Source organism: Athene cunicularia (genome assembly GCF_003259725.1).
Source record: "Athene cunicularia isolate RWA chromosome 6 unlocalized genomic scaffold, athCun1 chr6_part1, whole genome shotgun sequence".
In the NCBI taxonomy this organism is placed as follows: Eukaryota; Metazoa; Chordata; class Aves; order Strigiformes; family Strigidae; genus Athene; species Athene cunicularia.
In genome coordinates, this window is record NW_020799105.1 from 22,814,493 (window position 1) to 22,830,956 (window position 16,464).

The 16,464-nt window shown below is 43.4% G+C and overlaps 1 protein-coding gene across 1 annotated transcript in view; it reads right to left on the minus strand.

The window, feature by feature from the left end:
- Positions 1-9,230: 9,230 nt before the first annotated feature.
- The window catches only part of EEF1AKMT2 (EEF1A lysine methyltransferase 2), a 7,655-nt gene continuing 421 nt past the window's right edge, over positions 9,231-16,464 (minus strand). Inside the window, exons 2-7 of the mRNA XM_026851560.1 lie at positions 16,363-16,460; positions 15,933-15,998; positions 15,281-15,395; positions 11,605-11,712; positions 10,479-10,695; positions 9,231-9,707 (exon numbers count right to left, since the gene is read on the minus strand). Of these exons, the coding sequence (XP_026707361.1) occupies positions 9,565-9,707; positions 10,479-10,695; positions 11,605-11,712; positions 15,281-15,395; positions 15,933-15,998; positions 16,363-16,460 (747 nt within the window). The 3' untranslated portion in view covers positions 9,231-9,564. The remainder of the gene's footprint in view (positions 9,708-10,478; positions 10,696-11,604; positions 11,713-15,280; positions 15,396-15,932; positions 15,999-16,362; positions 16,461-16,464) is intronic.

The window sequence follows — 16,464 nt, forward strand, 5'->3', positions numbered from 1 at the left end:
CCCGCGTGGGGCTCCGCGGCCGCGTTCAGAGGCTGAGAGTGACTCCTGGTGGCACGGCCGGGGGGGGAGGAGGATGAGGAGGAGGAGGAGGAGGAGGAGGAGGAGGAGGAGGAGAGCCGCACTCCATCAGAGTGCCGCGAGGGTCCCCCCGGTTAGTTTTAGTACATCACAGATACACCCGCCACCGAACCCACCTGTGGGATTCGGGGAAAAAAAATCCCTCTCTAATCTCCCTCCGTTTTTCCAGCATTTCTGCGGGGAGGAAGCATTTGCCAGAACGCCAGCTCGGCAAAACGCTGCCAGACTGAAGTGGCCAAGGGTCCAATGCAGCATCCAGAGGTGGCCTTGAGAAGAAATCCAGTATTTTCCACCCATCCAGGCCGCCCCGCACGCAGCACACAGGCTTCTTCCACGAGCGAGCGTCATTAGTGAACGAGGAAACTACATGACAGCTAAAAGGAAGATTTAGAACCCATCACAAAACAAAGCCTGAATGTTAATCTTGAACATACACAAGCAGATGACATGAGGTGTCATCAGGAGTGAATCCAGGTCTAAATTTCATCCACCCAGCTGGACGGCTGGGCACGCTGCTGGGGGTGGCAAAAGTGGGAACGAGTAAGGGCATGTGTGTGCCGAATGGCAAAGGGAGGTTTGGCTGTGTAAGCCAGCGGTGTGTCCTACCCCGCCCAAGGTACCGAAGAAATATTGAGGAAGACCATCAGTTAGCATTTAAAGTCATAAAGAAGAAAGGGGGTAAATAAGCAGATGTAGCGGGAGAAAACTTAACAAGGGAGCAGCTCCTGGCAATGCAGTGAGGACTGAGCTCAACAAAAGCGGCTCCGTACTCAGTACATATAAAATCAGGCCGGAGCAGCCAGTATGAGTGGGCTACCAATGGGGAAAAGGGTTTGGTGATGTGAAGGGGTTTTTGCATCAAGCTCCTCCATCCCACTAGGTATTTGCTCTTCTTATCGCATATTGAGGCTGGTAGCAATAAAACATTTGCAAACTCCTTTTCCAGAAGTTTGGGATCGTTTGACAATGTTTTCTTATGGTTTCCCAGCTGAATATTTCAGTAATAAAGCTTGCAGCGTAATTGAATCCATTCTCGTGGCAGCCTTGTGCAGCGCAGGCTTGGTCTCCAAGAACCAAGCAGAAGGTTGCTGTGTCTGCTGCTGCAGCTCGGTCCAAACCCAGCATTTTGTACCTCTCACCCTCTGTGCTTTCCGACAGACGAGCTGCTGAGGAGCATTACCAGCGTGCCGTGAAAGCCTGCTTCTGAAGCACAAACCTGTTTTCTACAGATAGTATTTTCGGTAACACTGTTGAAATGTAAAGGCTAGCCACAGGTCCTGGTGACCGCGCAGAAGACCGTTGTCAGAAGGAGAAAAGACGGAAATAATTTTCAAGCTTTAAAGAACTGGGCATGAGAGTTTAGTCATCGTGGACAGAACATTCATTCAGTTACATTCTGAGCTGATTTAATTTGTGTTTTTGTCTTGGATGTCAGCGCCTTTGCTACCCACTGCCTTCCTTACAGAGATGGAAACTCTGTGGGTAGGAAAAACGCTAATGATCCCCATGATCTTCTGAAATTATACTGGGGTCCAAGTCATTAAAACATTTAGATGTAAGAGTGCTGAGCCCTGGGGACAGACACAGTTTCCTTCACTCCCAGTGCACAGGACTTGGCTGCAGTTGCAGCCTGCTTTCTGTGTAGCCTTTCTAACGCTTCACTGTCTGCTCCAGTTTGTTGTTAGTCAAGTCATATGCACCACAGTTGCTAATAATTTCAGAAGTGTCCTTTTCATGGTGACCTACAACTCTGCGCTGCTCTTCTGAGCACCTGAGCGATCCCAGTTATTTATGGTTTTATCCTTCTGCTCCTGCCAGGCGAGGAACGCGGTGAGGGACTTGCCCAAGGCCAGGCAGAGAGTCAGAGTGTCCCAGTCGCAGGCTGATGTCCCAGCCACCCGGCTGTGCTGGGCACCGCGTACTCACGGGGACATCTTGGCTCCACCAAAAGTCTCCAACAGCACAAAATGGAGACCAGTTTCAGAAGACACACCAGTTTCAGGGGAAATCCTGAAATCCACAGAATCTAAGTGACAGCGAGCAGAAGTATTTTTAACAAATATTTCATACCCAAGGAACAAGCACATCTCTGTAACATGATCAACACGTTCTAGGTCAGAGAGTGTCTGAATCAAGGAGACCTGACACCCTAAACAAGTGAAGCGTTGCTGTGCAGAGAGGGTTGTCATGAGGGGTTGTACCACGTCTGGCATACGATGGGATTTGCACCAAACCCAAAGATCTTTTTATTTCACAGGTTATTTGCTGCACGTGTGCAACAGCTTTGTGTTTCAGCTCCCCGCTTCACCTGCTGCCGGCCTTGGCAGAGGGCATGACTGCTGAGCTACAGACTGCCCCTCACTAGGTGCAACTGAAACAGTCCACGGATAAAACAAATAGATCATAAAACATGTGCACACCCTCCTCTCACTTGAATGCGCTAATCACTTTGTCAGCCACATTTGCATCTGAATCTGCTTAACATAAACCAAGAGTTTGCTCTCCACCATTCACAAAACCCAAGGCACCTGTGGACATGCCCAAAAAGCAGCATGCGACCTTGGATAAGCCGAAATGCAGTTCCCGTGGAGTTCAGGTGCCCTGGGACAGGGCAGCAGTCAGCGAGGCTAATTCCTACTGCAAACTGGGATGAAAAGGCCTCGATCCTTCTGCTTGAAACACCAACTCATGTTTTAGGGGAAGCATCAGAGAAAATCTAACTGATGAACCTTTCCTTGGTTGGTGTTTCAGGCTGGATGCAGGCTTATCAGACCATGCGTGCACGCCTCTGTGCTGCTAATGAGAGGTTTCAGTTCACAACCCTATCAACATTTCAAATTGCTCGATAAACACACATTCTTCCCACCCCTGCTCGACATGTGATGCTGTCCATGAATACTTAATTGGCCGCTGGAGTGACTGGGCTGAGGTTTATTTCTGTTCCCTCACTAGTGTTTATTAGCTCTGGCTCTCCAGCACGGGCTTATGCACTTGCGATTATCCAGAATTTATATGCTACCTTGCAGATACTTCATTTGTTTGCCTGACAGCACTCGGTTTAATTTCCAGTAACCTAGAAATGGGCTCATTTCAAGCTCTACTGTTACCTAACAAATGGAAATTAAGTTGGCTTTTTCCCTTATTTGTGTCAAATAAAACACTCCAACGTTCCTCCTTTGTCTTGAGGCTGTAACACCTCATCCCCTTTCACTGAAAGCTCTAGGTATCTATTAATTGTTCCTCAATTTAGCTGCTACCCATAAGGGTTAGGTCATGCTCAGCGTACTTCCAGCCAAGCCATACGATAGAGCTGTCCCCATCACCCATCCAGCCAAGGGGTGGGTAGCGCTGCGCAGCGCAGCCTTCCTCTCCTCTCACCCCAGAAAAGGCAGCGAGCAATGGGAATGCAAAGGCAGATCTCCTTAGGGCGATGCAAAGCCAGAGCCTGGCCCGTTTATATTCTGTGTGCTCTCCACATATTTTACAGGAGATGACTCGATACGTTAAAATGCTTAGAGGGCCTATAAAATAAAGCAGTTATTGTTGTATCAAGTCGTGTTCTTTACCTTTCGGTATGCCAAGATTAGGAAAGAAATCCGAGTGCCAAAACACTGAAAATTTTGCTGTATGTTGCTAAATACTATACTTAAAGATTTCGTCTAGTATGAAATAACATACATTTTGGCAGTCTTTTACCAGGCACCCTGGAACACAGTAGAACGGACATAGCAGAGTATATATTTGCAGATTTTCCTTACAATGGCTGCAGTGCTGCCAGTGCATTCCTGGAACGTGAAAATACATGGAAGCCAGTGTCAGCAATGAAGAAAAGCTTGCTGTGCCTAATCTACCAGAAAAGCTATTCAAGAACTCATCCTCACATAAAAATAACTCCAAAGAAGCTGCCAAGATCAGCTTCACAGTTATCTATCTAGCCTGCACACGTGGCTTCACCTCGTACGCCCGACACCAAGCCCGTTTTTCTGAGTGAGCGGTTTCAGTTCATCACCTTATTTGCCCATTCGGGCCTTTGACCCTTCGGCCTTACAGGTGTCACAGCCTGCACCAGAAACCTGTGCAGAACTGAAATAATTTGGATGCAAATCATATGAGAGAACATCTCCATTTCTAGCCACAGACACGTTCCCTCAGAGGAGAATCTTCTCCACTGCTTAAAGACAAGGATAATGCAAACCCTCTGGAGCTGTCAGCCCAGCCTCTGAGAGCACGCTGGTTCTGTACAGCTAATCCTGAACCACAGCTTCTATACTGGTATCCTATAGTCAGTCTTTGAAACACCTTATTATTGCACTGAAGGTGCAGGGCAGTCTGCTCACAGCAGCGTTTATTCATTATTTTATTATTGAATACTCTCCTGAGACTCACACCTGAGACCTGCGTAGTGGGACACGCACTTCTTAACTCAGGTATAACCAGCTATCCTGTAGATAGCAATGGCATGACTAAAAACTTAAACATCTGAAAGCTCCTTTTTAAAACTGTTTGGAAAAGTAAAAAAAGCCAAGAGTCTCCTTTCGGTGTGGGTGTCAAATACCCCAAACCCTGTGATATGATCAAGGCAGGCAACCATTCTTGGGTTTCAGGAACAGTGCTGCAACACTGGATTTGAAATCGAGAGGGTGAGCCCATAATGCAAATAGTTATGTCAACCTGATGCTCTCAATGACAATATGAAGAAATATTCTCCTGATGGGACAGAAAGCCTGTAATTACATGCTTCATCATTGCTGGCCCTGTGTGGAAGAGCAGCTGCCATAATTCTGTTAGTGTTTCTGATGTAATCCAACAGCTCTTAAAAAAATATTGTAGCTCCCAGAAATACTTCATTTTATACCACAGAATTATACTGAAGTTCAAGAACAGAATATTAATTCCATATCTTCTAAGCCTTCAAAAAAAATTAACATTTAAAAACCAGCCTACAGACTGAACTGCAGTTGACTATTCCTGTTCCTTAAGGACTGTTGAATAAATAATAAATAACAAGTTGGTCACCAAAAGGGAAGTCAAGGAGTAAGGGAACGCTATCCTTCCCTCTGAATTTTCTGTGTTCATACAGTTGTGTCATGATTTTCATGTCTGGTATTTCTCACATTTTAATTTATATAAACATGATTACAGAAGTATTTACTTCAAGAAAGTGCTGTGATGCCAAAAGGGCAAAGGCTTTTTGTCTTGAGAACCTATTTATCCTATACTCTAGCAGAGTCCCATGTGTAGAAACTCCCCTCGATCTGACATCTCAAATCAATACTTATTTCATTAATTTCACTTGGTCTCCTCTCTCAGATATTTCATCCTGACAGTTCACTTCCCTGATACACCCCATAAAAACCCAGGGTAAAATGCTCCAAGCTCTGTCAGTAGTACAAGCCCCATAACAAATACAACAGCCTCTCCCAGTAAATGCCTCAAAAGAGTATCCCTAAATGCAGTCGGCCTGGCAATAGCAGGTACCAGGAGCCAGGTATCAGATGTCTGAGCTGCACCAAACACAGGTGTTGGTGGAGGTGCTGCTTGTTAGGGCTTATGTACTAAAAGCCATCATCCTCTGTCCTCCTGGAAGAAAAGGTCAGTACAGAGAGAGAGGCTACCACGACCTGCGCAACCCAGCTCACAGCTGCCAGTTCCGAGCAGTTCATGTATCCCTGGAGATGCACACACTGCCACTGAAAACACCCCACTGAGAAGATGATGTCTAGTTTACATCCAATCTTGAGGTTTAACTGCTCAGGGAGAAAGGGAGCGGCTTCATTTCAAGGCTCTGGATCCCTCTGGGGGACACTAACACCTCCCTTCCCTTCCCAGTCTTCCCAGGCATCCTGCTGAGTTTGGTGTCTGGCTGATGAAGCCAGATGCAAAGCCCACTGGCACTAACAAAATTTCATCCTTTGGTGTGTTGTCGATCAACAAGGGAACGTAAACCCTTTCTGTCCTGCCTACATTTTATGCAAAACCATACCCAGATCCCGAAAGGTTGGCCAGCTCTGCAGCCTCACCCATGCTAAACTGCGGGAAAAGTCTGGTGGGCTCAACTGCTGTTGAGATCCACGGAAGATGTTAAGTTTTACAACTCACAAACCTCATATTTCAGTGAATCACGCATAGAGACCTCGGACAGAAAAACAATAGGAGAAGAATGTATTTCATAATGCTGCATTTCTTCTCCTGTAGTCTGGTGTTGCTGCTAACACCAAGAACCACACAGCTGTGTAGTCACACAGCTGGCAGCCTTCATGAACTACCATGAAGCACTCCCCAAACTAAAAGCAAAGCCTCACTCCTCCTCACTTCTTATTCCTCCACCTCTATTTTTAAGAGGTTTTTCATTGAAAAGCATCACCATTTAGAGATCGTATCTTCACGAAGAACCATCTAGCAAGATGAACCACCCCAAATCAAAACATTCTTTGACATGTCATTTCCAAATCCTACTAGTCAGTAAAAAGCCATTTCTTAAGTCAGCATCAGAATTGCTACCTAGACTCCATTATTCAAAAAATATGGGGTTTCCAAGAGTGGATTTTAAATAGTAAGCCTCTGTAACCATAAAATATTTATTAAAATAATAATTTATTGCTATAAAATGTATCTCCTAAAACATGTTTTACAAGCATTTTTCTACTCTCCAGTGATACCTGAAAGTGCTTGGGCCTGTCAAAGAATATGCAAGCTACAGACCAGATGCAGAAATTAGTTTCAATCAACAGCTTGTGTGCTCATTTGAGACTAAAGAGGGGCCATGACAAATTTAGGAATCAAAACCTTTCCACTTGTGAGAGCCACTCCAGTTTTCCACTCCCCATCCTTCCTCCCTGTAAAGGCATCTATCTGTGTTAGGCTAATGCTTGGACTAGATGATCTTAAAGGTCTTTTCCAACCGAGATGATTCTGTGATCTGTAGGCTCCTTCTTTTCAGCCTTCTTGAGTGGGTTACTAGAAAATTTTTATATAGAGCTGAGAAGCAGACAACCACATAAATTCTGCCCCTGAACAACACGGAGACATGAAGACAACTGCCTATGGACAAAGCCCAGACCGTTGTCCATGGGAAAAACATATTCCTGTCCCAAACTCTGCTCCAGACAACCAGGATTTAAAGCTCCTAACAACAGGCCCGTGACACCTTCGGGCAGCAGGACGACAGTGGTGACATTAGTTTGTGTATCTCCACCTTATGACTGGGTCCCATAACGCCCAAGGTAAAGCAGAGGAACCCATGCTCTCTCTGAAGGCTTGCTGCCCGTGGTGCTATATATAGCCCAGAAGTGGCAAGGAAATGCTTGGAAGCCCTCAATAATCCATGACCTTGAGCAAATAATGAGGTAGGCTGGAAGAGGAGAAGGGTTCTCATCCTTGCCCCACCACTAAGAAGCCTCCCCTGTACAAAATTTATTCATACGGGAAGAAATTATTACAAAAAGAAATAGAATAGTTGTCCAGAACATTTGAAAGACAGCGACATGGTAGCAAGAGAAAACAGCGAACTACTATCATTGCTTCCAAATGTCTTGCTAAAAATACTAATTGAAAGTGGTTGATCATACAATTTGCATGACACGCTTGCGTGATTTCTGATGCTAAAATTCCTGTGTAACCATTTTAGGAAGCTTATTTTTAGCTTTGCAAATGATATAAAAATATTACTTAGAGAACAAAATCCAATAATAATCAATCCTATGAAGAGGAGAAGACAGTATTTGCCCTGAATCTTACATCTCTTATGGAGTGTGAAACTACAGTTAAATTCCTCCTAATTGATTGAAAGAAAATCCATGACAGCCATGAATTTATTTTCATTCCGTGATTAATATAATGGAATTCATGCCTTCATTAGCAAAAATTATAGATAGGAATAAAACAGATGCCTTAACCACATCCTGCCAGAGCACTTGCCAATTAAAATTTGCTTGTATCAACTCTACCTGATGCCAAACTGCTTACAAAAATGTCGTAGTCTTTTTATTGAGGTTGTTATCAGTAGTGTACTTTGAATCTTTTGTACTACTCCATCAGAAAAAAAATCCTGTCTGCTGAGCAGATGCTGTACATCGTACCACAAGTTACCAAAAGATAACCAGAGCGTGGTTTTGGCACTCGAGTTAGGAACCCAAGCCTGACCAAATATGTAAAAGAGCTATTCGCTGGAACTAAACCTTCTCACCACTGCTGATAGACCGCTCTTCCAATGGAACCAGTATTTCCCATTTTGCAAAAAGGGGTAGAATTTAGGATTCCTACCTTGAAGACATCACCAGATGGATCCACAGAGGGAGGACTCACTACTATGCAAATAATATTTCCTATCCTGGGAAAGGACTAGAAGTATTTCCTGACCCTTAAAGATCTCTTGAACCCTGGGAACTAGGAGAGGTCTGGAAACTAGGAGAAGCAATTCTCTGATAAGCAAATACGACCTTGCCTGTGAAACAAAACCAGATTGCCTAATAAGGCCTCCCTGGTGTCTGAAAGAACAGGTTTATTGTCACCTGCAAATGTGTTTGTCAAGGCATACAGAAATCTCATTTTCCTACCTTTCAAGCAATAGCAGTATTCTGAAAATACAAAACAGTAGAATTAAAGGCAAATAAATTAAACAGAAGGATCATACAAAGAAGTTTAAAAAAAAGCTTTGAAAAGAAAGGAAAAAATGAATGGATAATTATGCTTTGAATTCTTTTGGATTTATGCAGCTAAAACCTGTCCTCAGAAATTCACTGGAAAACACACAGTCATTGTTGGCTCTTAAGACAATACTATATAGCAAGTTAATAACGAAGGTGGCATATGGCACATGCTAGTGAGACTGTAACATCACACCTTTATAGATTTATGAGATCGGTGAAAATAACTGACGAAGCATGCACACAATCAGGCAAGTGAGATTTTTAAAAACACTCCCTCTGTGGGAAAAGAGTTGAGCTCTTTCAGAGAGAGAGAGAACTATGCTGGGTCTGAGAGCCTCTGACAACCTGAATTTAAAGCAGTAATTGGTCCTTTTTTGCAAGTGCTAAGGCTTTTATATTAATTTCCTTCCTTAACAGCTCCACTCTCATTCACCTAAGAAAAAAAGATCCAGCACTTAAATTGCAAAAGCTTGTTCTCTATTACACCACACAAGAGAAATGAGGTTTTTGCTTTGTAAAACACCTTTATCTCCATTGGTCACCGATTATCAACACAGAAATTAAATACCAGATAATCTTTATGTTCCAAAGACAAATATCATTCAGTTCTACTAGTCTCTGTCTTTAGAATGCCTTATTTCTCTCTCTTACAAACTTGCAGCTTTCCTAATACAAGTGAGGTTGTAGCAAGGACAAAATTTACAGGCAAGTTACGCAAAGCTGAAACGTTTCGAGGGCAGTTTTATAGTCCCGTAGAGTTCCATACATAGTATTTTACTGTGTACTCAAAGAGCATTTATTTACACACGTGTCTGAGGTTTTCTGTCAGGTTTAAAGTTCAGACTTTTCTCAACTGATCTAATTTGTCCGAGATGGATGGCCTCACTTTTTTCCTTTGGAAAACCAATGCTGTTACACTGTTTCCAATTCTTCCTCCAAAGCAAAACTTGGGTGTTGGCAGCTCCTCCAGAATTTCAAATCCTGCCAGACAGAAATTAAAATGCTTTTATTAGAAGGAAGTAATTTTATTCTCTTCTTGGATAACCCTTTGCAAACCATTCTTTAGTTGTCTGGAAAACTTGCAAGTCAGTTACTCTGTAAGTTTATAGGACTGTACTGTTACACTGCACCACTTCTTTATACAGCTGAAGCCCTTCCATGGATAATAAAAATCTTAGCTGGCTGACTCGCACAAATTAATGGCAGAAAAGATGATGACTTGCCAGTAATTTTAGTTCTCCAGAAGGGACAGTTGTTTTGATCCACACTGAGTTCCAAGCCTTGAGGATTAGATTCAGGACTGGCAGGTAAAAGAACCCCTTTCGAGTGGATCAGAAAGGTCACTGAGGAGGTGACATAAAAGGTCACGGTCACAGACCTGCCAGTTCCCCTAAACATGGGTAACAACGTTACCCCGATTTCAAAGCAATCGGAAGGGTGAAGTGGATCTGGTGATAAAGGCCCAGAAGAGTACCACTGCGGTATATACACTTTCCCAGTCTAACTAGACTGAAACTCTCATCCTGCAAAGTACGGCAAAACCTGTCCTCCCTTGGCACGTTGGCACTGGCAAACGCAGCAGCTGGAATTCCTGAGGAAAGCAGAGGGAAGGTAGGCTGAAGGATTTACTAGTCCCTGTACCTGGCCTAATCCCCATCTGAGAAAGCCAATATGCTAACGCACACATCAACATTTCCTCATCGCATCCTTGAACAACCCTCAGTTGGCAGGTGGTTCTGTTCAACTGCTTACCTTCTCTGAACTCGTTCAACAGCTCCTCCTTGGTCCAGTTGCAAGACGTGATGAGGAAAAAGCCCTCTGGTTTCAGTGCACTGCAGAGAGATCTCACGTACTGCTTCCTCTTTCCCACCGCATTATCAGGATTAAGGCTGATGGCATCAAAAGTCCCCTTGTCAATACAAATCTCAAATCCTGACAGCTCAGCTGATGGAGCCAGGAAATCTTCTACCTAAACCAGAAGTCTACAACTGTGAAAACAATCTTCTAATCAGGAGCTCCGGAATCTTTTAACACAAACCAGTACTTTAAAATAAAAAGCCTCAAACCCGACAATAGGTCTGCTTAGGAAAGGGTAACTCACAGGCTTTTCACACTTAGAATGACATGTCAGCTTCTTTCTTCTCTATGTATTATGTGATGATCTATTTGCTGTAAAGCCCGTGTATATATCTATACATCTAAAGCTCAAACTAACATACCTCAAGTTCATTCTTTAAATCATTATTTGTACTCTGATCCGTGGTTTCCTAGGTGCTGCGTGCTAGGCACCATACAAATACAGAAGAATAGACAGTGCCTGCCACAAAGAGATTACAATGGACATACAAGAACAGAGGCATCATACAGGTACAGAGCTGGACGATAAAACAGCACAGCAGAGAGCTCAGAATGAAAGGCAGACACAGAATCACAGGGTGGCTGAGGTGGAAGGTGGCCTCTGGAGGTCATCTGGTCCTACCCCCTGCTCCAGCAGGGCCTCCCCAGTTTCCTGTTGCACAGCCACTGGTAGCAACCCTATCGCTTATGGATTTCATCCTCTATTCTCAAATCAGAAACTCAGAATGTAGCAGCTAAAATACAGAACTCGACAAATGGAGAACCATTACTCTGCTCCCTGCTAGAAGCAGGGAAACTTTGATAGCCCTAATGACTGTTACAAACAGAAAAAAAAAAAATAAAAAAGACCAAAAATCTCCTTGTAAATACAGATTTCTTTGGTTAGAGTTCTCTCACAAATGAATCTGTCAAAAGACATCATTAACACAGTACACTGAGTACATCTGAATATCAATTAGGTCATTTAATCTTGGGTTCAATTGCTTTGTATTTCCTCAACAAGCTTTCTCTCAAAACTTACCTTTAATTTAATGTTAGACATCCCTTCTTTCTCTCTTACTTTTTCTGAAAGTTGTATTGCAGAAGGAGAGTAATCAATCCCAGTGAGATTCATGTAGCCAGACTTTGCCTAGACAGAAGCAGAGAATCTTAATCAGTGTGCCAGAAATTTTATTATCCAGCAAGTGTATTCTGTATCGACAATCCATCTCATGTCTCCTCTTAATGACAGAAAAAAAGCCCCTTTTACTCATTTTTATTCCTGTTATCATTACAAGAGCTAAACAGCTGGGGGAATGAGCTGAAATAACTCCATTCTGCCTAATACCTCCCCAAAAGAACTGTTGACTGAAAGCTGGTTTACGTCAACAAGTGGAAAACTGAGCAGATCTGTGAAAAGTAACACCCTGAAGGGGAACAGGCTCCCTTATCTGCACCAAAAGTAACCTAGAAACCAGGAATTTTCAGTGATGGGAACATGTGCCAATGCCAGATGCTTCAAAATAAGAAAAAACCCTCTCTGACACTTACATAACATTTAAGATTGAGCAATTATTTGGTTTATAACCTAAAATTTAAGAGCCAAAATAAATAATACATTTTATTAGTACAGAAATCTGTACTGATTTTTCTAGTTATGCATGCTAGTGACTATTTGAATGCAATTATTTGCATGCTACGAGGTCTTTCTATCAGCAATTTTCAGGCAGGTTATGCACCACATAAAAGAGCATACAGAGACTTCCTGTTAATCTAACTTTGGAGTAGATAACGATAACCCAGTTCAGTGAACTCTCAGGCAGTGAGATCCCAGCAACCCTTTTGCAAAGCATGTGGGCACCTTCCATCAGCTGGAGTTGGGCCCGTCGCAGGGGGGCAGTGACACATTTTTCACCCTGAGTGAAGCTGACATGACCAGATCTGGGTATCACGTGTGTCGGTTGGTCTGGCCAGATCCAAAAACCGAACAGGAAGAGCCGTGACCTCATGGCCAGCTGCAGGCAGTAACAGCAGAGAGGGAGGAGGCTTGGATTTGTTTTGGTTTTGAACAATACATAGGCTTTAACTAGCATTAAGCAATCAGCTGCATATTTACTTGTTCCAAGGGCTGATACCTTGACAGTGAGAACTATGAATTTTATTTTTAAATGGCCATTCCTCCTTCCAGCAGCCCTTCAGCTCATGTGAGCTGAGTGCTAGCCAGCTGTTCTTAATTGAGGAGTAATTTCAGCTAAACACAAAGACTGCATTGTTTGGATTTGATGAAGAACAGTGTATTGCTCAGGCTTCTGCCCACGTTCCTCCCCAGAGCAAACCAAGCTTCCTGAGATGCCTGAGCTGAAGACCTGGGGGTGGAACAGTAGTTCCCACAACAGCTCCTCTGTTTGGAAAGGAAGAGCTTGAGTCACTTCAGGGAGTTCCCATTCACTCCTATAGTCTCCGGGGCACAAAGGAAAGTTTAAGGATAAACAACATTAAATGCTGCTAAACCTGTAAGGCCTGATTACATACGGCCAGGAAGGGATCATTCACTCAAGTGCCAAACATGACCGTGCTACACGCTGCCACCGGGCTCCTCTCCTGAAGGTGGTAGTTACAAAAGCACTCTGCTGCTGCTTCTTGGAAAAGCAGATTAAATAGCAGAAGGGAGTTTGCAATGTTATCAGCTCTGCCCCATGTTTGGGCCTCTGGTGCTGCCAGGCTGACACCCTCACTTGAATACCCTTCACTTCAGAGAAGTTTTTCAATATTGTTGGCTCCCACAGTGCAGAAAAAAGAAAAAAAAAAAAAAAAAAAAAAAAAGTCAGAGCTCTGTGTGGCAGCAACACTTCCTTAGAAGAGCTGGAATTTTTCTGCCTCCTTTTTGTGCAATACTCCTTGCTGGAACTGACAATGTCTCACCTAGACCTAGCTGCATTTAAGAGTCATTTTCTTACTATACTGCCATTTACTATTCTTTACTGCTAATGGCATGCCAGGGCCCAGTATTCCCCAACAAACTGTGTTCTATGGATATGTACCCCCGAGTAGCTACCTTTTAGAGAGGTGCTAATGCCCTATATGACTAAAGTCACAGTCTTTTTCAGTACTGCTGTTTCTATCCTATTATTGAACCCAACTCCAATGGCAGAACTGCCATTCTACAGAAGCTGATGGGCTTGCCAAAAGAATCCTAACTTGATTTTCAAAGCCTAGCAGCTAACACAGAAAAAAATGACATTAACTAAGCAAGTGAGATCCTGAATTATTTAGCAACAATGTCATTTCTGAAGTCACTTTTCAAATGGGAACTGGACTGAAAATTTCCTGTTAAAGCAACCGCAGTACTCTGAGGTGCTTAATGTAAGAGGGAAGGGCACTCTTACAGCGGTTTAATAGTTTTTAAAAGCTAACAGGCTGTCATTTTCCCGTTACAGAATGAAAATCAATCTTAGATTTGCAAGTGGGGCCAGTATAAAATTGAAATCTTATAAAAAGATTTTTCTGTTGGATGTTTTAGCCATGACAGAGCTAGCTAGCATCGCATTTAACAATCACTATTAGGCTAATTTCTCTTAATGAGATGAGTGATTTCTACTTTTGATGATGTAACTTCTCCTGTACTGCAGTGTAGCAGACAGTTCCCATAAAGGCTTTAAACTAAATTCAAAGTCCATGCTGAAAAAAATTCCACTGCTGACTCTGACTTCCAGCCTTTTCAATATCTACAGCAACTAATGGAGCCAATGGAGAATGTAGAGCAATAAAAACTGCAGCAGTGTGACAGCTCCTTTCTTTACCTGTAGTGTTATAATAAATTCAATCAAAAATAGGAAAAAAATACAGGAACTCTTAAACATCTTGTATCAATGTAGAATAACATTATAATACTTCAGAATGTATCTGGTAGGAGGTTTCCATCCTGACAGAAACAGACACTTCTTGAAAAGAAGCACTAACAACTTTTAAAGTCATTTACATATAAGCCTCGGTTTTAACCACTTTTTACATCGATAATGAGTGTTATTATCAGAACTGAGTGTGGAGAAAGGGTCTGCTTTTGCACCTGAGAGTACTCTGTGTACTAGATTTCTTTATCTGAAGGCGTTTTACACAACAATGGGAAGAAATGCATTTTTAAATGTAGGAAAACAGAAAGATAAAGTTAAAATAAGGGTTACTCAAGCTGACTGATTTAAATAAATACTGTTAAACTTGAAATCTGAAGTACTGCTATCTGGGCAGCACCAAGAAATGACAAGTTTGAGTCTGTCTAGCAAAAGAAAGGTAGCTATTTCCATTTGGTAGGAGAACACAGGCATTCTGTTCCTAGGTCTGCATTCTCTAGTGGCACTGCTGGTTCGAGGAGTTACGTACCCAGGTCCCACAGGCTGTCTGGCAGTCACTTGCAACAACACCTTGTCTTTGTGACAGGATGTTCTTTAAGGCATATCAACAGCACTAAGTTAATTCCACTTACACGCTTAAACCAAATGGAAAGAGAAAACCTGACGCACAGTAACTAGCATTCTGTTAATGGGGAAAAACCACAACAGAAGTTTTAATTTAGGTTGCTTGCTTTTTGTCTTTCACATAAGTTCCAGCTTGCCATGATCACTATTGCCACTTGTGAGAACTGTTATTTAAACCACCACCACCACCACCCCATTTGGAGCACTATTTCTGTATCGAAAGCACAAACTTTGCAAGATACCAACCAATTCAATCAGTAAAACACCATTTCCAGTTCCAATATCAAGCACAGAGCTGTCAAGGGGGACCTTCTGTTTTTCCAACCATCTGATTATGCGAACCATGCTTTCTTCTCCAAACCTACGAAAAACAAAAGCTCAGGTAATTAAGGCAGCAAAAATCGACAAAAGTTACAGCAAATTTATTTCATTGCTTCCTCTCTCCAGCTTTTGCATAGCACCTCTTACTGAAGCACTTGGGTAACAACTGCCATAGCTCATATTCCATGTTTGCTTTGTTTAAATGAAATCACATGGCCTTAGAACTCACCAAAACATCAACTCTGGGAGGTGAAACCCTCCATATACTAAAAATACAGCAGTAGCACTGGCAACTTGTGTGGTTAAACATGAACTCAGGGATAAAAAGCACCTTTATCAATAACATACACCACAGCTACCAGCTCCCTTTCTGTGTAATGACAGTTGTCCAAGTGTAACTTCAAAACCTGTACTGCAAAACTGGGCAAGAGAGAAACTGGTGGCTTCAAGATTAAAATAGCCCATCATTTTGTGAACATCCAGAACTATTCTGTAACCCAGCAAATTGCTGGCTGGTTTTGCAATGTCTGTTTTTATAAAGAAAGAACAGAAACACTCTGGTGGAGTTGTTATTTACCATATTTCCCCAGCATCTCCAATGTCTTGAAAAGTTTGCAGTTCTCTTTCATAGGCAGCATCCCAGCTAGAGTTAGGGGAAGGGGTGGGGAGAAAGGACAAGATGTTGCAATTAATACTGGGAAAGATTTAGATTAAAGAGCAAAGGATAGAAAGGGCGGGAAGGCGTTATCTATGTAGATGTACCACTTTATGTCCACGGTATCATCTAGACAGACAAACTGCGCAGGAACACGTTGTCTGCCGGGCACCAAGCTGACGATGCCCACAGAGGGAAGGTTGAGGGTTACCAGACGCGAGTGTCTGGGCCTCCTGGCTCCTGCTCCCCGGGGAGGAGCCACCGGGAGAACCCGGCCTGGGCCGCCACCGCCGCCCCGGGACCCGTCACGCCGCGGCCCATCACCCCCGCCCGCAGCGATGCCGCCACTCACTGCTCTCTGGTGCCCAGCACCGAGGGGTTAAAAGGCTCCTCCCCGCGCCCCGGTCCCAGCCCCGTCCCCGCGGGGTGCCCGGGCCGCTCCCCCGCCACCTCC